Here is a 24,303-nt window from a genome sequence, read left to right as displayed (position 1 = left end):
AGACCGACACATAGATAGACAGAAATACAGATAGATAGATAGATAGATAGATAGATAGATAGATAGATAGATAGATAGATAGATAGACAGGCAGACAGACCGACACATAGATAGACAGAAATACAGATAGATAGATAGATAGATAGATAGATAGATAGATAGATAGATAGATAGACAGACAGACAGGCAGGCAGACAGACCGACACATAGATAGACAGAAATACAGATAGATAGATAGATAGATAGATAGATAGATAGATAGATAGATAGATAGATAGATAGATAGATAGGGCACAAAAGCAAGCTGTAGTAAAGAATTTGTGTCCAGGACTGTTAGAAGTTCGTGTATATTCCAGCTTGGTGACTGCTGCCCCCTGGTGTTCAGATCGCTGTAGTGCACACGGCACTTCACATGCTATACATCAGACTGCGGCTGTAAACACAGTGACTCGAATGTTACAGTCTTATTCTTTATTTCACATTTTCAATATTTCATTGTTGAAATCTGATGAATATTCCGCCAGCAGGTCTACATTCTTTTATTCTTTTCTTAAAAGTATACAGCATTTGAAAGAAGCACAGGTTAAAGCCTACGGCAAAATCAAGCCCACTGTCTGTCTTAAAAATATGTTCTACAAGCTAAAAATTGCATAAAGGTGTGAGGATATGCACCCCCCCCCAAACACACACACACCTTTCCTCATCTACATATTGAGGACGAGGTAGCATACTCACATTACACTCTCATATGTCTCTTATGTATTTCTTTAGCAAAAACAATATAAGGTTCAGCATGAACTCTGTAACCAGAATGTTACTACTCCATTCTTGTCACTGAAAAGAAATAAAGTTCTTTCTACACAGCAAATGAAAGGAAGATAGCGCATCTTAATGAACTGTGATGCTAACACAGTTTTATGTAGCTGGTTTATATTTACAGTCCATATTCTTCTTCTCCGTACCTAAACATCTCAGTGTATTAGCCGTATTGTAATCTGTACATTCTGATATTAGACACACATGAACGAGTAACTCTGCCAGTTCTCTATCCAGAACCAAACATCAGCCTGCAACGGAATAAAAAATGAAGAGAGAACAAAACTGACTTTGGCTTTTGGAGTCACTGGAATGATGGATGTAGTTCTAACACTCAGGCCACGCATGTGAGCTGTGTAACGAGATTAAAGGTAGAAATCATTTTTGATTACAGCAGAGAGAAATTATTATCAAAAACCTTGAGGTGTACAACTAGAGAGTAGAGGAAGGAAATTCTATTTACAGCTATAGTTTCTTACAGATATCGAAGTTATAGGCCACAAGATTCATTTCATGATATAGATTTTTTTTACATTAATTCACAAGCGGTGTAAAGCAATAAAGCCCTATCAAAAGTAGTGTAAAACAAGCAAATAATAATAACAATAATAATAATAATAATTCTGAAGTGCATATTCAGTGCAATTAAAAATGATTCATATTTTTAAGTATGAAATATAAAAACAACATTACTAAGATAGCCTGGTGTAACCGAGTTTCTTCTTCAGCTCAGTTTAGTGACTCGGGATTGGATGGTGACTCGTCTGACGGGAGTCTGATCCGCATTGCGATTCGCCACCAGCTCCTGTAGCTGCAGAGCCCCGCCTCCGATGAAGCAGAAGGCGGGACATACAGGAGCAGAACAGTCGACTGGACCCTCCCAGAGTGGGCGGAGAGAATGAGCATCATAAAAGGTGACACGGCTCTTCTCAACATCCAGACACACCCCCAGCCTGGGAGGGAGAGGATAGGTGACCCCGGTCGGCGAGGAGGGGCTGTTGCCGTTGGAGATGTCCCTGTGATTGACAGTTCCGTGGTGGGTATTGGCACAGGCGGGCAGGTAGATCTTACCCATGCCCATTGTGAGGAAGGTGAAAGGGGGCAAAGAGTCTGAAGAATCTTCTGCCCCACTGTCATGCCCACTGTCAGGGTCATACCTGCACAGAAACAGTTAAATATTCAAAGCATCTCAAATGAGGTGGCAAAATGTGGGTGGGGTTTATTATGGAAGTGAGGACCATTTGTATGACATTATTTTTTTTTCTTATTTATTTATTTATTTAAATTCACTGATATGTAACTAACATTTCAAATTGACCAGGACAGACCTAGTCTCAGCCTCAGAAAGTCACATCCACGAACCACTGGCTGAACTTCTGATGGACACAAAACTAGAAAGACTTCAGGAGTTTGGAAGTCATCATCTGATTGGTCAGACTCTACGAGGATTTCTAGGATCTGGAAACAAAGCCTTTGTGACTCTATTTCCCTCACGGAAGAGGGAAGTCGTCGTGTTTTATTGGTCCTTGTCCAATAAAATCTGCTACGGAGTCCAGAACCCTCTGCCATCAGCCTGATGATTTGACTTCTTGAAACTAGACCCTACTCCCACTTTCACTGCATACTGACACTTTCCGGATGGTTTCCTGCTCATTACAGCCCTGCATCTGAGCGACGTTAGGTTTGTAGTCTGATTAAAGAATTTTATTGGTAATCTTTCTTTGGAAAACTTGATAAAAATCAACAGGATAGGGGTCACTGTGTGTCGTTCCAACAGAACTGAACACACCTCACTATTTCTAAGGGTTTGCCTTAAGTCTGGATGAAACGCAAACCCCCAGTCACACTGTAAGGGTTTGAGGGTCACTGATTACGCTAGATTTATCCATAATAAGAAAAATGTGCTTCGATGCAGAAGTATAAACCACCCTTTATGCACAATTTCAAAATCTGAAGCCTTGACTTCTCACCGTGGGCTAGCCATGTCTTGTGGCAGATGGAACCATTCCTGAAGCTTTGACTCCAGACCAACACCAACCTTTATCATACAAATTGGGAAAGGAAAAGAGAAAAGAGTGAGAAAGAGTCAGGCATAAAAATACACACAACTTCCCTCCAAAAGTATTGGAATGGCAAAGTCAGTTCAGTTGATTTTGCTATACACTGAAGACTCTTGGGCTTGAGATTAAACGATGAATATGAGATCAGAATGTCAGCTTTTATCTCCTGATACTTACATCTGTTAAACAACTTACAACATGGCACGTTTTTGTTGGAACTCATTTGTTTGAACCTAATTTTAAGTGGTAAAAAAATATTGGAACAGTTAACAGCTCTGAAAATTCTCATCCTGGATTAAAACCCGGGTTTCACCTGTGAAGGCTAAAGAACAAACCAACATGAAGTCCAGAGAGCTGCCTATGGGATAAAGCCATTTTAAAGCTGAAAAATGGAACTAACAAACTAGAGTGCACAAAAAATCAGAAAAACCCCACACAACTGTCAAGGACATCACCAACAACCTCCACAGGGCAGGGGTGAAGGTATCACAATCCTATGATCGAAGATGACTTCAAGAGCAGCTATATAACCCAAGATAAGGCAGACTGGAATTCACAAAGGAATACAGGGATACAGAGCCACAACAGATCTGGAACCAAGATGAACTTCTACCAAAGTGATCTTCTCATGATCTAAAATATATGTGGAAATTAGAGTCACAGTTCCTACAAGCTGGATCTAGGAGCCCGTGGCAGAAAGTGAGAATGATAACAATGAGCACTTATGAGGATCAACTAAATGCTGGATTTTCCAAATGGTGTGAATTTCACGGTATAGACATTCAATTGCATGACTTTCTTGAATTGAATTGATCTACATCAACTTTACATTCTCACAAACTGTGATTGGTCACTATACCTATCGATCAGACGCCTTCTTGGATGGTCCTTGGTCAATAAAAGCTGCTATAAAAGCCGTCTTCAGGTCTGATTATACAAGACTACATTTAGATTTCTGGCATTGGGCAATCTTATCCAGAGTGACTTACATTTATCTCATTTATACACCTGAGAGTTAATGGGCTTGCTCAAGGCATAGCTTGGTAGCTGCAGGATTCAAACTCACAACCTTCCGATCAGTCGTCCAACACCTATCCACTTCCCTCTTCCCTGACCTGGACTGACCCTACTCTGACTTTCACTGGACACTGACACTTTTTGTATGCTTTTGATCTCAATACAGCTCTGCATCAGAGAATGACGACAGACTATAAAACACAATCCTTCAGAACAATGAATGCAGATGATTCTCTCACAGACGAGCAGAACAACTTTTACAATCGCTTCAAAGTTACAGCTAGCAGTGCTAAAACATGTTTATCATCCTTTTTGCCTCATCTCCCAGTAGCCTTGACCTCAGTAGTGAGGATGTGAAAGGGTGGTCAGAGACTTCATCACCTGTTCACTACCTGACACTCTGAATCACTCTACTTAGGATGCCATCACACATCTACTACACACATCACTGATCCATCTGGACAGCAGGAAGGTGGACAGACACGTCTCACCCTCCCTCACTCTCAGCACTGGAGTTCCCCAGGGTTGTGTCCTGAGCTCCTGCTGTTATCAAGGTACATCTACAACTGTGTTTCATTTCAAGCTCTACCTCCATTATCAAGATTGCTGATGATGCTGTTGTGGATGTTCTGATCTTTGACACTGATGAGAAGGTCCACCAGGAGAACTGGTTCCAGCAAGAAAAAAGGAGTTGATAGTGGAGTTCAGCGCAAAACTGGAGAGGAGCTACCACCACCACTAAAAAACAATAGGACCCCAGTGGAGAGAGATATCTGAGAGTTACCTCAGATAACTAGATGCTCACCTCATTGAGCTCCTTGACCTGCCACCTGTCTACAGCAGGATGGCCAGGAAGATAGTGAAGGACCTCATCTATCCAAACAGTGGACTCTCTAGATTCTTTCTGTTGCTGTTAGGGAAGTGCTTCAGAGAAGGAGCTTTTTTTTGCACATTTATTGCACTAGAACTTCACACACACTTCCCTTTCCCATATGTATAGTTATTTTTATTGTAATGTTATTGTAACTCAATTCTCACTATATTTTCATTCGTATTGTTTCAGTTTTATGATGCTACATTTTTTGGGTCCCAGTGTTTGGGACTAATAAAATCTGAACTTGAGGAGGAGACTGAAGGGCTGAAGGGAGAAACCAGTGAAACAAACAACAGCTGAATGAAGCTTCACAAAAGAAGATGGCAGCTGTTTACTGATGTCAGTGGCTTATCTGTCTGATGTGATTAATGTAGGCAAGGGATATGAAGGCCGAGAAGTGTGTAACAAAAAAACAAATCAGAAAACACAACGAGAATTCAGACAAACTAGGAAAAGGTAGGTATAGTTTGCAAATGGAATTTTTAACGCTGATTGGACAAGACATCTGTCACTCAAGACATACAAGCAGTAGGAAATTGTGTATCTAACTTTATTTCTTGTACATGTATAGAGTTCTGCATTCATTTTAAACCTTTTTTTTTTCGATAGTGCATCTTTAAATCTAAGAAAATAACAAAAATTTCCATTGGCAACCAAGGAGAACATGTTCATTCATTCAACTCTACTGTGAGGAAGGATGTTCATATAGCATGATTTTGGATATCATGGAATATCGTCATAGCATCATAGAATCATAGCGTATCATGAAATAAATATTAGTTTGCAATCTCTAAAAACACACCTGAAGAACGCAGGAATGTTTGGAAGACCAAACTATGTAGGATGTAAGGAGCGCTATAAGAGCAGAGCTGTGTTCATACACACACCAATCCACTTTCTACTGCTGCAGACTGCTGGACTTCCTGTAGATCCTGAGTGACAGATGTCTCGTCCAATCAGAGGGAAAAATTCCATTCGCAAACTATACCTAGCTTTTCTGGATTAGTTATTTTGTTTTGCACTGCTTGGCCACTGTACATATGCAACCAAATATTAAGTGTTATTTCCTTTAACAGAGTCTGTTACTTTTGCTCACCACAACATTTATCTATCATTTTATATTCAACTTTGACCTTCAGCCCAAATGTCTTGAGTGTGTAAACAAAAGAATTAGCCTTGCTGTACCCACACTTTTGGAAAAAGTGAGAGACTAGAGATCTGTTTGTCTCCAGTTTCTCATGTTGTTGGTTTAAACGTTAATGTTTGAAGCTGAACTTGCCTTAACTAAGTAAGATCCAGGCTCCACTGAGCATGCCCAATAATGGCGACCCTGTGTGACGGCCACGTCACCCACCAGCAGGTCAGCGGTCAGGTGACAGGAAGTTAGGGCTCGGTCAGCTGCCTGCAGAAGAGAGAGGCCTGGCACACTGCGGGCACAGCGCTGCTCTTTACTCACCACTAGTCTATCAGCATGTAGACCCCAACGTGAATCCAAATAGAAATTTAGTACTGATGGGGGAAAAAGGAGGAGAGGAGAGGAGAGGAGAGGAGAGGAGAGGAGAGGAGAGGAGAGGAGAGGAGAGGAGATGCAAGTAGGAATGTGTTGCAGGAGAAAAAGTGATCAGCAAAGAGGTGAAAAGGAGGAGAAAAGAGAACAGAGACAAAGAAAGTAGTGGAATTGAGGGAGGGTTGGGAAGAAAGACAGGATTGACTGAATTACTGGTAGAAAAGGCAAAAGGACAAGGCAGAAGGGCAGCTTTCAGGAAAACAGCCAGAGATAATTAGAGAGGAACAGATGGGGTTTACACAAACAGACTGCAAATATTCTGTAAAGATCAGCAGGGAAGATTTTTTTTGTTTTTGTTTTTAACAGAATAAGAAGTAAGCTCTTGGGAGATTTCAGTTCAGTATTTTATACATAAGCTTGCATTCATTAAATCATGCTCATTTTACTAGATTAATATGAATATTTGTCCAGATAAGGCAGCTTCATGCAGACGTCATGCTTACTTCTGATATCTCTGGACTTCCACAGGACAGGATATTACCACATTCAGTGAGACTCAGTGGTCCAGGTTATTGTGCAGGACAAATATTATCTCATAGCAAAATACATCACAAAGATCTGAGGAAGAAAGTCAGCTTGGAGGATACAGCTCATACACAAAAGAACAAAAAAGCAAGCAAAAACTGCTGAGAAAGAAAATGAAACATGATGAATGAGGAGAAAGAAAAGTGAAGGATGAATGAGTACAGCATGAGAGAGTAGACAGAGGAATGGGGTTGGGTAAAAAGAAGAGAGAGAAGATGAGTTAGTGAGAGTGGCTTCATGGGTGAGCAGTGATAAAACAGAGCACTAGCATGGACACATGGCATCTGGACGCATGGCGTCTGGACGCATGGCCTCAGTGTGTGGCTCTCAACCTGAAATCATGTACAAATTATAATGATAATAAATAAATTAACATGTAGACGAGTTTAGTCACGATTAAACGTCCAGGGCAAAATGAATCATGCATGAAATGAGACGGTTTATAAACTGGGCTAAAATGTTGAATGACTTCAGCTTTAAAGTACAGTTTTGTCAATCTCTAGACATTTGCTAAATTATTAGGTACAAAATTGGGAATTTGGCTCATCGAACGTACATATAATACATATAAATATCCTCAAAACCTCATGACCCTGAAGCTGTGAGGCCACCATGCCTCTAGATCACCAGTTGTACTTGGATAGATTTATATCTATACTGGCTGAGCCACATGGCTCTCAGGATTGCAGCTGCATGTGTTTTATCCTGTTGAAAACATGCTGTGTGTTTACCTGGAGCTGGTGGGGTGTGTAAGTACACTTCTTCACTGTACTCTCCAAAGCCGGCTTTATTGCAGCCCCTCACTCTGAGCACGTACACGCTGTCCATCTCCAAGCTGGTGATAACAGCGCTGGTCCCCGTGACCTCGTCTAATCTCTGCCAGCCCCAGCGGGCTCCAGCCAACCCACCACGAAGGCCAGCTCTTGTCCCACCCCCTGGCACCACACCCCGGCGACGGTACTCCACAGAGAAATGCCAGGAAGGGGAAGACTCCTGCGGCAGTCGCCAGCACAGGAAGAGCTGTTCGTAGGCCAGAGTGCGCTGGGTGTCAATCACAGGGGCTAAAGGAGCTGATGAAATGAGAAGGATTTGGCTTGGATTCAGACTCACAGCCAGAAAAAAAAAGGGGCACACATTTAACATAGGTCTAACAAATATGTGTCCAAGGCTTCGCTATCAAATGTGACATTTAAGCCTGTAATTGAAACACTAGGCCTCTCAGAGATGATACAACTAGCACTCAGACCTTCTCCCAGGAAATAGGGCATGAAGTCTGGTGAGGTGAAATTTGTAGGTCTTGTTTGTACTGTTCTGAATCAAGTCAACTGAAGGTGCTTTGAGTTTGTGTGCATCCGCTTTGATGCTCACCTTGAATAAAGTTCAGGTCAGTGAGAAGTTTAAGCTCTCTGGAGACATCCAGTTGAAAGTGTCGAAATGAGGGGTCAGCAGAGAGAGAGAAACTCTGCAGAGAATGAATTGATTGGGCCAGCCTGTGAGAAAGAGAGAGAGAGGGAGAGAGAGAGAGAGAGTATAAATATTCTCTAATCAGCCATAATATTAAAACCACCTGCCTAATATTATGAAGGTCCTTGTTGTTTCACCAAAACAGCTCTGATCTGTCGAGGCATGGGTACCACCAGACTTCTAAAGGTGTTCTGTGGTATCTGTAGGAGTTGGGGCCTCAGTGGTTCAGACTTGTTTGTCCAGCACATCTCACAGACCAGATCTTTGTCATGTTCCTCAAACCATTCCTGAACATTTTTTTCGGTGTCAAGACACATTATCCTTCTGAAAGAGGACACTGCTATTACAGAATACTGTTGCCATGAAGGGATGTATTGGTCTGCAGTGCGTGAAGGCCTTCTGCCCATTGTGCATCCTGCTGCCCCAGGTAACAGGAGATTGGTTTCCTTTTTCCATGGTCATTTTCTGATGCACATGTGTCCTTTGTAGTTGCTTTTGATGGTGGACAGGGGTCAGCATGGGACTACGCATCAAGCTGCATCTTTCTACCAGAGCCAGTATTAACCTTTCCAGCAATTTGTTCAATTTGCTGGTTCACCAGCTGTCCTTCCTTGGACCACTTTTTGTAGGTACTAAGAACTACATACCAGGATAACAGTTGTCTAGACATCACAGTCTGGCCCTTGTTAATAACGCCCAGATCCTTAAATTTGACCATTTTTCCTGCCTCCAACACATCACCTATGAGAACTGAGTGTTCACTTGATGTCTAATCTGCCTCGTACTACCTTTAAGCACCTACCCTCAGACTTCAGGCACATTTCTGACACAAGGACTCAGTTGTTGTTCTGTCCTAGAGATTCTGTTTCATACTGGACTATCAAAATGTATCCACTGTTCAAAAGCAGAAACTCTATTAAACATACTTTTTCCTTAAAAGAAGGATGGAAGATTTTGTTCAATTTCCGATCCATGAGGTTTGAACCAATTCAAGTGGAACTGAGTTCAAGTGAAACACTTATTTCCATGTTCCCATTGCCCCAGATCACAGATATTTCTCAAGGTTTTCCATCTAACGGAAGACATCCAAATTCTGAAGTCCTGTCATTTTGCTCTTTCTCCAGAACCATGGATGTTTTTCATGATGAATACAAACAAACTCTGATGGCATAACGCAGAGATGTCCAATCCTATCCGCAGAAGGGCAGTGTGGCTGCAGGTTTTTATTCCAGTTAAGCAGGAGCTACACCTAATTCCACCTGATCTTGCCTTTCATTAGACTCAGGTGTGGCTGCTAAGTTGGAAAGAAAACCTGCACCCACACCGGTCCTTTGTGGATAAGATTGGACATCCTTGGCATAAGGCTATACCCTCATTTAAGGAGTAGCTCCTGTGTGCCTCCACCTAGGTGCAGTCCATCCAACACCCCCTCCCTTCTCTCTCAAATGACAAGATTCTCCTGATTCCTGAGCATTAAAGCAGGTTACACAATTCACCTGCATTCTAATTCACTGTGAATATTATGCACCCTTTCACACAAGCCGACTTCTCAACCATATTCACTCCACCTATTTTATATTTAAAATAATATTTGTTAGTGTGTGTGTGTGTGTACATTCTACCTGTTATATGTTTGCCTGGCTGCATGTACAAAGCAGGCCGGATCTGTCTCTTTCAGCAGCTCTTGAGTAAATGCCATCAGACCAGCATGTTCCAGCAAGCTGCGCCTCTCTGCTACCTGATTGGCTAAAGCCTCGCTCCTCCTCTGCCGGGAGTTTTCCAGGGCCTGAGCCAGGATGACCTGCCGCTCTGAAAGCAGAGCCGTTAACTCCCTCACACACTGAGAGAGCTGTTCACGGGCTGCTACACTGTTCACCTACACACACACACACACACAAAGACAAACACGTCCAGGCACATATTTAGAGTACATGTGTTTAATGCTTCAGACACATACCCTTTTCCAAAAACATTTTTTCATCAAAACTTATGGAAAATGGGGCAGAGACTTTTGTAAATAGTTGGAAAACATGTCTTAATGGAATAGAAGAACTCTCCTAACATTTTTAGAGCAGTAGATGGTTGGGTAGGACACAGAGAATAAGACTCTGGTGTTTGGTAATACTACAGGGAGCAGTACCTCAGTCTGGGTGATGGCATTCTCCAGCTGTGTGATTTGGGTCAATACTGTAGCCTGACTGGACAGGATGTAGTTTAACTCCTTGCTGATTTTTTCCTACAAGAAAACCCAAACATTGCAGTCTGAAACAAATTCAACAAATCAATAATGAAACACTCACAGTAACAGCTTTGAAAAGATCATTGAAAAAAAAAGATCAGTCCTGCACTTATGAACATACATTATATAACCAAAGGTATGTGGACACCTGACCAGCATATGTGCTTGCTGATAATCCTATTCCATATCGTGGGTATTAATATGGATTTGTGGATCTGAGGGTCAGGGGCAGTTGTGGGGCAGTAAGGTCTGGTTTACAATCAGTGTCACAGTCCATCCCAGTGGTGTTGAGGTCAGGACACTCTATGAGTTCTTCCAAGCCACACATTTATTGATAAACATTGCTTTGTGTACAGAAGCATCAACATGCTGGAACAGGGTTCCTGTGAAGGGAAAGTGTAAAGCTCCGGCATACAGAGACATTCTGTACAACTGTGTGCCTCAGACTCTGTAGCATCAGTTTGGGGAAGAACCACATACGGGTGTGATGGACAGGTGTCCTCATACTATTGGGCATTATAATAATGATAATAATAATAATAATAATAATAATAATAATTATTATTATTATTATTATTATTATTATTATTATTATTGCACGGTATACCTGCACAGCTGCGATGATCACAACTACTTTACTGCATATCTGTGGTCATGTGGCATCATTCATCTGCCCTGGGGTTTATCCTCATACTCCTGCTATCTATCTATCTATCTATCTATCTATCTATCTATCTATCTATCTATCTATCTATCTATCTATCTATCTATCTATCATCAAGTCAGCTATGCTATACTTGCAATATTTATGCAAAACACAATACCTTGAGTGCCTGGTACGCCTGACTGACAGGCACAATTTTGTGGCCTGCATGAGCCCGACGCAGCTTACAGAGCGAGCAGAGGAGTTTTTGGCATGTTCTGCAGTAGAACTGTAACTTTTCCTGATCATGCTCTGTACATGTCAACACCTTGAGAGAGAGAGAGAGAGAGAGAGAGAGAGAGAGCAGAGGTCTTTATCTGATGCATATACACAATTGTTATAAATCAAGTTGATTTGTTATATCATGGACTGGGTCACTGATTTGAGCTCGGGTCACAGTCTGTGTGAGTTTCTCCTGGGTTCTCTGGTTTCCTCCCACCTCCCAGAAACCGTTAACCCCTAGGTATGAATGACTGATGATCTGTAGGCATGGAGCCCTCGAATACTATCCTGAGTGTGTTCTCACATCACGCATGTGATCCCAGGATAATCTCCTGATCCACCATGACCCTGACCACGATGAAGAGGCTACTTCAGATGAATAGATAATGTTTTGGAGTTTGTAGAATGTGAAGCAGATTGATTAGAAGGGCGTATATTTTTAGATTTGGGGAAATGCAGTGGAAAAGCATTTATGTTTCAATCTTTGTGTTTGGTAACATTACCTAACGTTACCTCAGAAGCAGAGGGTGATACCATACAACATGAACAATTTATGAATGAGCCAAGCTGTAACACTACTACACCTTCTGATGGGTGATATATTCAGATTTTTTAATCCTGCTGGGGTGTGGTGAATGCTCACCTTGGGTCTGAAGTTGAGTGTGGGCTGTACATGTTCATGCTGAGCGCGTGGAGTACCCCATGGGTGGTAGAGCTTAAAGCACTCATTACAGAAATTGGCCCTGCAGTCAGCACAGCCTTTAGTGGCCTCCATAGTCTGAGGAGATTTACAGAACTGACACATCACAGCCACACTGCCCAGACTTACTGTGTGCCTGTACCTGAGAGACATCCAACAAACCAAACCAACCAAACAATCAGTCACTTAATCTCTACCAGATCCAATGAATCACCACACAATCTGCTATTCCTCTAACAAAGTAAGAATAAAATACAGAAAAAACATCCAGTACAGAACATTAACTGTACCTAACAGCTAGTGTCTGAGATTTTCTAATCAAATTGTTCCAACACAATGATATTTTCACGCCTGGTTTTATAAATAAAGACATTTCACATTGTTATTTAACAAATGTTCTCTTGCTAAAACAAAAGAAAGTGGTCAATCTTTCATTCATGCTATGCCCCATTGTTCTTCTGAGTTTATGTGTTATTACAAAACCCGGAAGGAAACCGCAGCAGGCCAAGCCCAGTGCATTACCTTTCCACTATACGCTCCAGTGTGAGGTTCCTCATACAGTCCACCAGTCCTCTCTCTCCCAGTTCCACATCTCGACCACAGGGCACGCAAGGGAAGAGCATGATCTGGGTCAAGCCCTCCTTACGCCTGCGTCCTGGATATGTCCCAAAACCTGTGAATGAACAGAGGAGCAGCTGGTAATTCATATGCTCCACTGTTCTTTTTCCTCCCTTCTCCTTATCTAATGGGCATCTTCTATCCTTATTTTTAAACCCTCATGGTTATTCCTTAAAAGTGGAACACATGGGTTTAGCAAATTTCCCTAATTAACACAAATCCTTTAAAACTGTATTAATAGTGCAGAGATTATAAACATGCCTACAAGGACATTAGTCTGTCTTCATTTCTGGTGGACGTGTGAACACACATGTAATCCAGAGACTTCCCAAGAATATAAAGGGTTTATGGATGTTTGAATAAACATTTTTTACTCTCTTGGTACTGCATGACGATGCTTGGATAACTTTCCACATGTGACCAGAGGTTTGAGTACCAACAGACCAAAAGTTAAATAAGACCTGTGTGGTTATACACTAGGTTAAGATGTCTTTTAAAAAGTGACTTACAGGTGAAACAGGAAAGAAGAAAGGAGTTGAGGGTTAATGGTGTTGCTCAAGGGCTGAGCACTGGCAGCTTGGTCGTACTGAGACTGGAACCTATGACCTTCCCAATAAGTAGCCTTACACACTGAACCACCTTTTTTATCGACTAATTATTTCAGCCCTACTACACACACACACACACACACACACACACTCTTACCAGGACGCAACGGGCGATCTACAGACCGGTGGGCCTGCCGTGGCGAGCGTGTGTTTGGTGTGGAAGCAGGAGAGTGGGGCTCCGGGGGCAGCTCGGGCTGAGGATAGCCGCTCTGGACCAGCACCTCGGACGCACACAACAAACACACACTGTGCTGGCAAGGCAACACCACTGGCTGCTTCACGATGTCCTTACACACTGGGCACTGGAGTTCCCGCTCCATACTCTTCATGTTAGACTGGATGCAGGAGAGAGAGAGAGAGAGAGAGAGAGTGAGAGATAGAGAGAGTGAGAGAGAGAGAGAGAGAGAGAGTGAGAGATAGAGAGAGTGAGAGAGAGAGAGAGAGAGAGAGAGAGAGAATTTAGACATTTCCAGCTAAATTTTGGCAATAAAATAGAAGCTATAAACATGTAAAAACAATATGGATTAGAATCAATGCATTTTAATTAGAATAAACATAAAGCAATCAAGGACATTATTTCTAATGTATGTCTAGTGCGTTAAATAAAGCTGTGAGTACTGTATATTCTCCTGTCCTTTAGCTGTGCGTTGTCATTTATTGAAAACTCAAGTGACAAGTGTGATGAAGCCAACAGCCATCGGTTCTGTGTTTCATGTGGTAAGAGTAGCCCACAGTGACCATCCAGATGACTGGAACTCATTATCTCATTAAACGCAGAGTGCTGAGCTCAGGGCTGGTCTCCTACACTGGAAGCTGATCCATTCTGGGAGAAAACAGATTAGCTCCACCCCAATTTTTTTCTGAGGTTACTAGAGGTCACTGAATATTTCAGGACTGTTAAGTGATGTTTGAGAAAATAGTTTAGATGAAGGCACTCAAAACCTTCACACTAGTACTAGGCACAGGAATGAAAGAAGTTCCCCTTCACACACATCCATGCACACAAAAAGTCTACACACCCCTGTAAAAATAATGAAACCAAGAAGAAGAAGAGTTTATCATCGCCACACACACATTAAAACACAGTGGAATTCTTTCCTTCACATATCCCAGCTTTGGAAGTTGGGGTCAGGGTGTGTGCAATGATGAGGTGCCTCTGGAGCTGGTGGGGGGGGCTTGCTCAGGGGCCCAAAAGTGGCAGCTTGGCGGTGCTGGGGCTTAAACCCTAACCTTCAGATCAACAACCCAGAGCCTTAACCCCTTGAGCCACCACTGCCCCTGAAAGCAAGGTAGTGGTCATTTTGATTAAATGCTTCTTTATAATTGGTCTCATCAGACACATTTAATCACATGGTATGGAGTGATTTAGTTGAGAGTAATCAGAACTTCTCGGATTTTCCTGCAGCTCCTTTAACCCTGCTGTAGTCTCTTGGCAGCCTCCTTGGTGAATTTATGTCTTGTCTTTTTATACATTTTGGAGGGACGTCCTGTTCTTGGTGATGTTACTGTGGTGCTCCATTTTCTCTATTTGTTGATGACGACCGTTGCAGTGTTCCATGGTATATCTGTCTATGCTTTTCTGTGAAATTCTTTCCTGATCTTTCAACAAAGAAGCTCTTTGTGGACCATGGCTTCAGCAGTCAGATGAAACCAAAACAAAAAGGTGTGAAGAAAACACCACAGGAAGCTACAGCTGATCTTTATTTGAGGTTAATCAGAATCCCTTCTTTGGTGTCAGCGGCATGATAAGTACTTGAGCATGAGATTAAATGTCATGTCTTATTTTTTTCCCCATACTTTTAGATTTCACTTTCACACTGATGGCCATGTTTAATGGAGGTGTGTAGACTTTTTATCTCCATTGTAAGATATTCTAGCTGTATAAATCCATTGATCGTCTCAGAAACTCTCAGACAGAAGGTCTCTAATTCTTCTTGTGAATTTTGCTGAGACACAAACCTCTGTCACAGTCAGATACCTGCATACTTTACATACAGCCCTTAATATTTGACTAAATATGACAATGTGTTATCTTCCAGATCTTCCATACTGTGTAAGATTATCATATTAAATGAATGTTGGGACAGTTAGCTAAAAAAACTAGCACAAAACTAGCAAGGATTTAGGACAAACACAAGAACAGCTCTATAAAATCTTTTACTAAGAGTATAAATATTCCAGACATTTAAATAGAACTTACACGGCCTTTTCTCCGTTTGACTCACTCTACTAACAATTTTTGTGAACAGATTCTTACAAAATAAGCAACTTCACCTTTACGACTTGCGGCTTGTGGCTTACCTGTGCAGTATTTTATGACACTGAAGTTTTTTGGCTGACCTTTAAATGACTCTTCATGGGTGGACAAATTCAACAATCGAGTAACCCTGGACAAGCCATTTCATGTCTGAACTGTTATTTCTTTTACTCATAGTTCAGTATGTGGCTTTAACAACCAGAAAATATGAACGTCTCCTTAATGACTTTCACAAAACAGAAGAGGATTTCATGTAGAATGTAGTTATGTGTACTTGTCTCTGGAAAACTCCAGTCTTCTCTTGTTGTTAAACATGTCCACAGAACATGAATATTATACCAACCAAAGACAAACACTATTTAATCTCGTGTCATAGCCGAAACCATGACCTACAAACCTGCTGGCTTTTTGAGAGTGCAATCACGATCTGGTATGTTTCCATCTTTTTGGTAGAAGATGATCATTAGAATCGTTAGAATAATTAGAATAATCATTAGAATTAGGGATGTAACTAAATTCGAATGCATTATTCTGGTTGATATTGATCTGAATTTTTTTTAGAAAGTTAAACAGAGCATTGAACTGAAACTAGCAAATGTGTGGAGTTTAACAAATGCGTGTTTTTTTATTTCACATGGACGAGTATTTAGTAAACAGGATAAGGACAATGTTCATTAACATGAATTTGATTCTTCTGCACTTCACACTGCTCAATAACAGTAAAACTGATCTAATCTAATCTAGGCTAATCTGATCTAATCTGATTATGAGGATGGTGTGTTTTTGTTCATCATCAGGGTTTTGCTCCAGTAGCATGTCCTAAACACTGGAGCAGTAAATATGAGCAGATATTTTCTCTTCACTTCATCTGAACTGCAATGTAATTAACTACATATCTGCTCGGCTGTGTGCTCTGACATTAAATTAGATCAATCACTTTTTAATGTCCAGACAACCAAAAAGCTCCATCACAGTGGTGTTTTTAATAGCATTATGGTCTTTCTAATGAATTTATAACAGGTCACCTGCTCAGCTCCAGCTAAAAAGGGTTTGGGAATAAAGGAAATGTATAAACTCTGCACACATTTCCGTATCATACATGAAACAAGCTGTTGATGCTACAATTTACACACTTTCCTTATGGTCATTTAGGTTAACAGATTGTAGTTAGATGTAGTTTGATGACCAGCTTATAATCTGTTCATGCTACTAATATTACAAAGAGTGAACAGTTACAAAAAAGGACAGAAGTTTTTAATAGAAGCTGGGCATGGATAATGAGAGACTCATTAAGCTCAAAGCTGCAGTGAGACTGCACTGAACTGGTCACTGCAGAATGGCAGTCATTCCTAGATCCATCCATCCATTTTCTATACCCGCTTTATTCCTAATCAGGGTCACGGGGATCTGCTGGAGCCCACATCAGCACACATTTGGCGAAAGGCAGGGGTACACCCTGGACAGGTCACCAGTCCATCACAGGGCCACATATAGACGAACAACCATACACACTCACAGTCACGGGCTGTGTTTTTGGACTGTGGGAGGAAACTGGAGTACCTGGAGTAAACTCACACAGGCATGGTGAGAACATGAAAAGGACCCAGGACTTTCTTGCTGTGAGGTAACAGTGCTAACCACTAAGCCACCGCGCTGCCCACATTCCTAGATCGATGTATATAATATTAAGTACATATATTAATAACGATAGGTTTCTATAAAACATACGTATATTTAGAAATGAATGTATAGTACTAATGTAGTGAAAGCTACAGTACATAAGGCCATAAACACACAATAGGTTACACAACCCCCTTTGACTATATACAGTTATAGAAAGGAAATGATTTATAATCACACTCTCCTGTGTCACCCTTCTGAGCCTGGTTCCTCTCCTTCCTCATATCATCTCAGGGAGTTTTTCCTCTCCACTCTAGCCTCTGGCTTGCTCATTAGGGATAAATAGAATTTTAAATTTTGTCATTTTTGTTCTGAATTTTTTATATTCCTATAAAGCTGCTTCGAGACAATATCCATTGTTAAAAGCATAATAAAACTAAAACTAAATTAAACTGAATAATCACTATATAGAGCACGGGTATGTAGGTAAGTATAATTCCGCTACCGAAAAATCGTACATTAGCCAAACATTTACTCGTGGTGTTCATTTCTTGAACATTTAACCAGGAAAAAGTCACTTCACATGGTCAAAAAATAGGAAAACAAATCTGAGCGAAACAGTGCTATTTATACAGCAGATCACTGACAATGAGAAACAATACTGCGTCTGCAGACAAACAAGATGATACAGATTTTCTACACAAAATTGCAAACAGTGTGACGATATTAATAGTGACTCCAGTTTTCTGAGCATGAACCAGCATGACTTCTGTAGCAGACCCTGCTACCAAATCATATAAAATGATGTCCCTTATTTAACTGAAAGCAGCTCATCAAACCAGAGACTAGCCACAGGTCCTGAGGCCATACAGGGGAGAGTTTTTAACGTTTTAACGTTTGTCAATTTTTATTATATTGGTTAATATAATGCTATGTTAATATAATTTGAACCATACAGTACACAGTTATTGGAATATAAATCTATATATAAAAGTTATTTATAATCACACTATCCAGATGAAATCGTCTCAAGGGGGTTTTTCCTAGCCATCGTCGCCTTGGCTTGCTTATTCAGAATACATTTCTAAATTTAATATGGACGTACTGAATTTATACATTTCTGTAAAGCTGCTTTGTGATGAAGCCCGTTGTTAAAAGTGCAATACAAATTAAACTGAATTGAAATGTATATAATACACCTCGCTGGTCGAAGAAATGGCTTGTGTAAAAAAGAAAACAGACCGTTTAAAGACAAATGGACAAAGTATGTGTATGGGTTTATTCTTCCCGGGTGTTTGTTGCCATTCAGTCATGTTAGAGGCGTATCTTTTGCTGACTTTTGTAAGCAACCTTTACAAACTGCAGCACTAAAGTCCCTTAAAGGAAACGGTCACATCAATATCTGATGACTGATCAATATCCTGTGATGAAAGATTTCTATCCTGATGGGAGTGGTCTCTTTCTCTCTATGTCCCTAAAGACACGACCCAAGGGCTCACTAGTACTAACATTTCTACTACTATAGTGGCACTGCTTAAATAAATTCATATTTCCAAAAAGACTCCTTATGGGATTCAGTAATAATCTCACTGTCATTCGCCAATGTCATTAAAGCAGGGCTCTGCGTCTCCTCCATCCCTCACACCACACCACACCACACACTCATCCCACAAGCAAATAAAAAAACAGTATTTTTCCTTTCCATGCTTCATGTTTAGTATAATGCTTAAAGAATCGTGTGGTTTAGTTAAAAGCGTCTGGAGAGCTACCGGTTCCTGCATCAGTGAGCACTGCGCTTACCTTCACCTGGTATTTGGGCGCCATGATGGAACGGTGTCCACCCCCCCGTTACCGGAGCTATAAGATCCCGGTGGACACGTACAGCATGGCCGACACGTTATATTAGCGCTATAAGAGCAAAACACATTTACACCCGTTTGTCTTCGCTTAAAGCTGCTATATGCAGGTATGATGGACAAGAAACCCCACCTCTCCTTACGCGTTACATTAAAGTCACCTGTGTCAGGGAAAAGCAGGCGGTTTAAGAAACGAGCACAAATACACGCCGGGTCGTTACCATTTTGTGTGTGTTTCGGGGTGAAGCAGTCCTTAACGGTTTAACTGAAATCTGCACGTCCTTTACACGCTCCGCGGGAGAATGTGGGTTAGTGGGATGTCCGGCGTCGTCAGTGCGCCACTCTAATAGCCTGCTGGGGTTTTTTTCTCCCACGTCCTTCCCCGCCTCTGTGCGACATCCCCGCAACGTGCCGGCATCCCGTTTCCATAGCGACACAGAGATTATCGCCTTGCCTCCCTCCATCGCGCATGCGCCATCTTCTCTGTCGTCTAAAATCAGGCTATAAAAAACGTGGTCAGAGCATCTGCTAGAGCATAGCTATTTAAAACCTACTATATATCCCTACTATATATCCCTACTATATATACTATATATCCCTACTATACTATATATTAATGTTAATGATAACTCTAATATTGATGATGACTTTCTCAAAACATTGGTCACTCTTTATCCAATCTAGTCTGTGTCTTTATATGTGAAGAATTTGAGTCTTGTCAACTGGACTCAACCGAGCAGAATGAAGACATCAGACTGAAGAAGCTGCTCAGATGAGTAGCAGGCCAGTTGAAATGACTCATGTCTGTATATTAACTGTATACTAAAGACACTATAAAAACACTTAAAAGTAGAGAAAGGCAGCATTAGTAGCCGTGGTGATTTGACAGGAGCAAGGAAGGAAGCTGCTGTTGAGAAGATGACACCAGGTGAATGAGTTAAATGTTGAGGTGGGTTTCAGTGACCTCATCTCGAATGCAGCATTAGGGTGGTTTTTGTCCTCTAAAATGTTCCGCAAACACACGCTGGCACATTTTGTGGCCCATTTTATTTGTGTCTTATGAAATCATATTGCTGCTGGTCTGCTCAGGCTTAAGAACCTGCTGTCTTGTAGCTAAAGGCTTATTCATCATACATAGCTGTCACCTCACAGTTGAGCCACCACAGTGGTGGTGAGGAAAAACTCCAGGAGATGATTTGAGGAAGAAACCTTGAGTGGAATCAGGCTCGAAAGAGAACCTCATTTTCATTTGGGTGACACTGGACAGTAAATAATGTCCTTTCTACAACAGTTTATAATCATGAGAAACAGGTCAGTGTTCATGCCACATGCCACTGTGGAACCAGCACTAGGCAGCAGCAATGTTAATAATAAAATGACAAGAAAAAGAGTTCTTGCAAATTATTATTACAATATATAGTTCCTCCAAAAAGGATTTACCTTTGGTGATTTGTGCTCTTTTGGTTTCTCTGCAGAATCTCTCAGTTTATTCACTCACTCTCTCAGTATTCACTCAACATTTTTATTTATCAGTCTAAATTAGGATTAGTATTTAATTTTCTTGACCACTCACACTAAACATCAGTCACTAAAGATCAGATAAGATCAGTCCTGCTGCCACGAAGACCAAGGAACTGCTGATGAGAAGAGAGTGACCAGAAGCAAGTCACTTCTGAAAAAAAAAGCTAACAGAAACGCATGCCTGGAGCTTGTGACAAAAATCTCAGAGCTTTTGGAAAAAGATTTTGAGTCATTTGTTCCAGAAACAAATTTTCAGAGGAGACTAAACACAGCCCAACCATTCCTACCATCGGGCACAGGGGGAGCTTTTCAGCAGGAAGAACTCAAAATCTTGTTGCCATCACAGAGCCAAACACAAGGAAATTCATAAGAACCTGTTCCTGTTCTGAGTCTGAAATTTGCATCTTCAGTGAAAATTTACATCTCAACGGAAAAATGAGGCAAAAACATAAAGCAAAAACTGCAGAGGAATTAAAAAAGATTTTGGAATGGAAGATATCAAAGACTAGCTGTCCACATTCGTCCATTTCATTTGGGAGAGTTGCAGAAAATTAGTGTTGGGGAATGGAAGATTAAAATGGATAAAGTAAATAAACACTAAATTGAGACAAGTAGGAGTAGGAGTGTGTTATGAAGCACACTGAATTCACTTTATTCAATTTTCGCAATCACGTAACCCGGTCCGACTCTGCTGAAAAGCCCGGTACTGTAACATGTGATGACACTTTCACACAGCTGCCTCTTCAGTGACTAATTCTGACACTTTAATCGAGACTTTTGCACAATTCCGACTTGCATGACTAAACCTTACACGCTTGCTTTTGAGAAGACAGGCATGTGTAGTTATCATCATAGCATTGCTTCACTCTCATGACTCCTGCTGAAGGGCGGAGCCCGTCTATAAATTCACAAGCCCACAGTCCTACAGTCTGCATTTCTCCCACACGACTCTGCTGTCCTCTTCTTTTCTTCACACGTCTGCTTGGTAAGGCTGTACTCCCACTATGAGTTAGGAATGGTTTGGGGTATTTGTGTAGAAACTAGCAAGTAAATGTTACTGAGTATTGTTTCTGCTGTGAGCTGTATTTAGCCTTGGCTCTAGTCTTTTCGTTAATTTCACTGAATTCACACATTGATGAAATTACACATATTTGTGACTTTACATTTGAGGAGTTTTGTGATGACTATAAACACTAAACAGTTTTTATTCCACATAACTATTTATTATTAGTCTAATGCAGGTTGTGAATGGGAGTCTTTGTGTGGTTTTATGCTCATTTACCATAAAGTTCAGATATTTCGGATTGAACGGTGCAGAATATAATCTCTATCTCAATCCCTTTTTTTGTTTTTTCTCTCCTTTAATATTTTAATGAGTCTTTTCACCTTCTGTATGTCTCTCTCTTCATATCTCTATGCTCTCTCTATGCTGGTTTCTGGCATCTGATTTCCACTTACTCTTTATCTCATCTACTACTTTGTCCTTTTGTCATTTTTAGGCTCATAAAACAGGTCTCCTGCATCACCTAAAGTTGGCAAGGAAAACCATAGCTTTACTCTTTTTAAAAAAAAAAGAGCCGACAATGTTCTTTATATAAACACTCTGGGGTTTCCATCTTCTCTCCCACAATTTTCCTCCTGCTTGTTTTCCAGAAGTTGAACTCCACACTGTTTTTCCACACAGTCATTCATCAGTTGGAGAACGGTCTTCCTTTTTCTTTCTTGCTTTCTTTCTTTCTTTTTCTTTCTTTTCTGATGATGATGATATATGTGTATTTGTGTGTATCTGAATGTGTGTAGGTTGGACTGTATGTTATTACCAGTGGAACGAGGTTTCCAGAAACTAAGGCTAATTAATGGCTAGAAAACTCCAGAGTATCTGTATATACTGGGTGTGTTATGCAGTTATACTAAGTTTTGTGCTCTCTCTCTCTTTCTCTCTCTTCCTCTCTTTCTCTTTCTCTCTCTCTTGCTCTCTCTCTCACACACACACACACATTCACAGAGAACCACCGCAGCCATGCCGTCGGACCTTGAAAAAGCAATGGAGTCCCTGATTCTGGTGTTCCACCGCTACGCATCCAAAGAGGGGAACACCAACACTCTGAGCCGGCGTGAGCTCAGGGAGCTGATGGAAAACGAGCTCACCAACTTCCTCAAGGTAAAGAGCATCTCTCAGCCATGAATATACCAAATTAAGACTATATTTAGTATTATGACTGTGTGAGACATAGCTTTTTTTTAAGTTCCTCCAAGATTATCCTGTGAAATTCCATGTCAGACTTCTGCACTGTTCCTTACATTAATACTTACATACATTAAAGTTCTTCTCATACGTTCACCTAGCACTCTGACCCCTTTCTTACAGTCTCAAAAAGACCCTGGGACCGTGGACAAGATCATGAGGGACCTGGACACGAACCGAGACGGAGAAGTGAGCTTTGAGGAGTTTGTGTCTTTAGTGGTTGGTCTGTCCATCGCCTGTGAGCAGTGTTATCAGTTACACTTGAAGAAGACCGGAGCCCGGAAATGAACAGAAGAGCAACAAGGAGTTTTTACACTTTTGTGTTGTCATAATGTTGTTGTACTTTAATTACAGATTGCCTTTAAAACTGGAAAAGAACATTGTATTGTGTGAATGTGTTAATAAAAGAGAGAGAGAGAGAGAAATGGAGAAAGTGAGGAGATTGGATGATACATTGACAAACCTGTTTGCCGTTATCTCTCAATGCACAGGCTTAGAGGTCAAAGTCCAGTGGGAAAGTGGGCATGGCATTTATGATATTCTACACTTTGCCCTGCATACTTTACTTTATAGCTTCCAACACCTTTTCAGTGATTTCGAGGTCTGTGGGATTCCAGTCCCAATCATTCGTTTGTACGTCCTTAAGATGTGCAGGTTTCTATATTTTGGAAACTGATTTTATGACTTAATTACAAACTAAAGTCGTAGATTAGGGAAAGAAAAGGCCGTGCCTGTGCTGCCGCTGTACTGGAGTTAAACCTGGTCCTCACACCCCTGTGCAGACTCTTTAGAATGTTCTAGACTCTACAGGTCACATGACACTACAGATTTTAGGTCAGTGCTGTAGACGCAGTGGTGCCGAAATTATTACAAGTGACTGGAAAACCACTGATTAGTCACTGTTTATTTTGAGGATAAGTGTTAACAAATGTGAACATGTGATTGAGGGATTTTTTTTTTCAATACATGTCTTGTTTTTTCCATAACTTTGTTTTGAGATTTTTTTATGCTTCCCTCCCGGCTCAGCACATTGCGGCCAGGCACTGTTATTGGTTTCCATGCAAACACGCGGTTGCTCAGTGACCAGTCATTGTTGTAGGGCGGAGGCCAGGGACAACTACATAGTTTCCCCTTTCACCCCTTCCTGAGGGTAAAGGCAGAGGTTTTTAATGATGATGAATATTTTTGATGGAATACAGATGCTTTTCTTAGGGTATAAGTCCCACTTTAAGGCACAACTGATATGTTTAGATATGTTAGCATAACCCACTACCTTCTGAACACACTTCCATCTGATTTTTAGGTTCAACAAATCTTCATATTATTACATAGCACAATGTGTACTCCAAATACATGCACTGAAGGCTGACTGGAGTTTCTGAACTGTCTGA

General features: G+C 41.0%; 2 protein-coding genes across 7 annotated transcripts; one reads left to right on the top strand and one right to left on the bottom strand.

Annotated features, from left to right (window-relative positions):
- Positions 1–446: 446 nt before the first annotated feature.
- Positions 447–19,565, bottom strand: trim46b (tripartite motif containing 46b). Of its 6 annotated transcripts, none has more exons than XM_058404276.1 (12): positions 19,091–19,331; positions 13,511–13,748; positions 12,710–12,860; positions 12,131–12,329; positions 11,387–11,533; positions 10,464–10,559; positions 9,946–10,199; positions 8,228–8,349; positions 7,591–7,929; positions 6,047–6,276; positions 2,787–2,854; positions 447–1,973 (listed from the first exon to the last, which is right to left on the bottom strand). In XM_058404276.1, the coding sequence occupies exons 1-12, from the start codon at positions 19,112–19,114 to the stop codon at positions 1,541–1,543; spliced, it is 2,301 nt and encodes a 766-aa protein (XP_058260259.1). In that variant the 5' UTR covers positions 19,115–19,331; the 3' UTR covers positions 447–1,540. The 6 variants fall into 6 exon arrangements, 5 of the variants coding, with proteins under 5 accessions (XP_058260259.1, XP_058260260.1, XP_058260263.1 ...); XM_058404277.1 differs by lacking the exon at positions 19,091–19,331 and adding an exon at positions 19,368–19,565 and having other exon boundaries at positions 448–1,973; XR_009206172.1 differs by lacking the exons at positions 447–1,973; positions 2,787–2,854 and adding an exon at positions 6,778–6,960 and having other exon boundaries at positions 6,144–6,276.
- Positions 19,566–21,493: 1,928 nt separating this feature from the next.
- s100a10a (S100 calcium binding protein A10a) lies at positions 21,494–23,322 on the top strand. The gene is made up of 3 exons (XM_058404297.1): positions 21,494–21,652; positions 22,673–22,828; positions 23,036–23,322. Exons 2-3 carry the CDS (start codon positions 22,688–22,690, stop codon positions 23,198–23,200), a joined length of 306 nt encoding a protein of 101 aa, XP_058260280.1. The 5' UTR covers positions 21,494–21,652; positions 22,673–22,687; the 3' UTR covers positions 23,201–23,322.
- Positions 23,323–24,303: the final 981 nt, after the last annotated feature.

Source organism: Hemibagrus wyckioides, linkage group LG12 (genome assembly GCF_019097595.1).
Source record: "Hemibagrus wyckioides isolate EC202008001 linkage group LG12, SWU_Hwy_1.0, whole genome shotgun sequence".
NCBI classification, from domain to species: Eukaryota; Metazoa; Chordata; class Actinopteri; order Siluriformes; family Bagridae; genus Hemibagrus; species Hemibagrus wyckioides.
The sequence above is the reverse complement of the archived record's forward strand: the minus strand, read 5'-3'. Positions and strand labels throughout refer to the sequence as shown.

Excerpts from the sequence above, each read along its gene's own strand:
- s100a10a (XM_058404297.1), top strand. The coding sequence starts at position 22,688 with ATGCCGTCGGACCTTGAAAAAGCAATGGAGTCCCTGATTCTGGTGTTC. Across the intron at positions 22,829-23,035 it reads AGCTCACCAACTTCCTCAAG|TCTCAAAAAGACCCTGGGAC; the intron begins GTAAAGAGCATC and ends CCTTTCTTACAG.
- trim46b (XM_058404276.1), bottom strand. The coding sequence starts at position 19,114 with ATGGCGCCCAAATACCAGGTGAAG. Across the intron at positions 13,749-19,090 it reads CGCCCAAATACCAGGTGAAG|TCTAACATGAAGAGTATGGA; the intron begins GTAAGCGCAGTG and ends TCCTGCATCCAG. Across the intron at positions 1,974-2,786 it reads CAAGACATGGCTAGCCCACG|GTATGACCCTGACAGTGGGC; the intron begins GTGAGAAGTCAA and ends GTTTCTGTGCAG.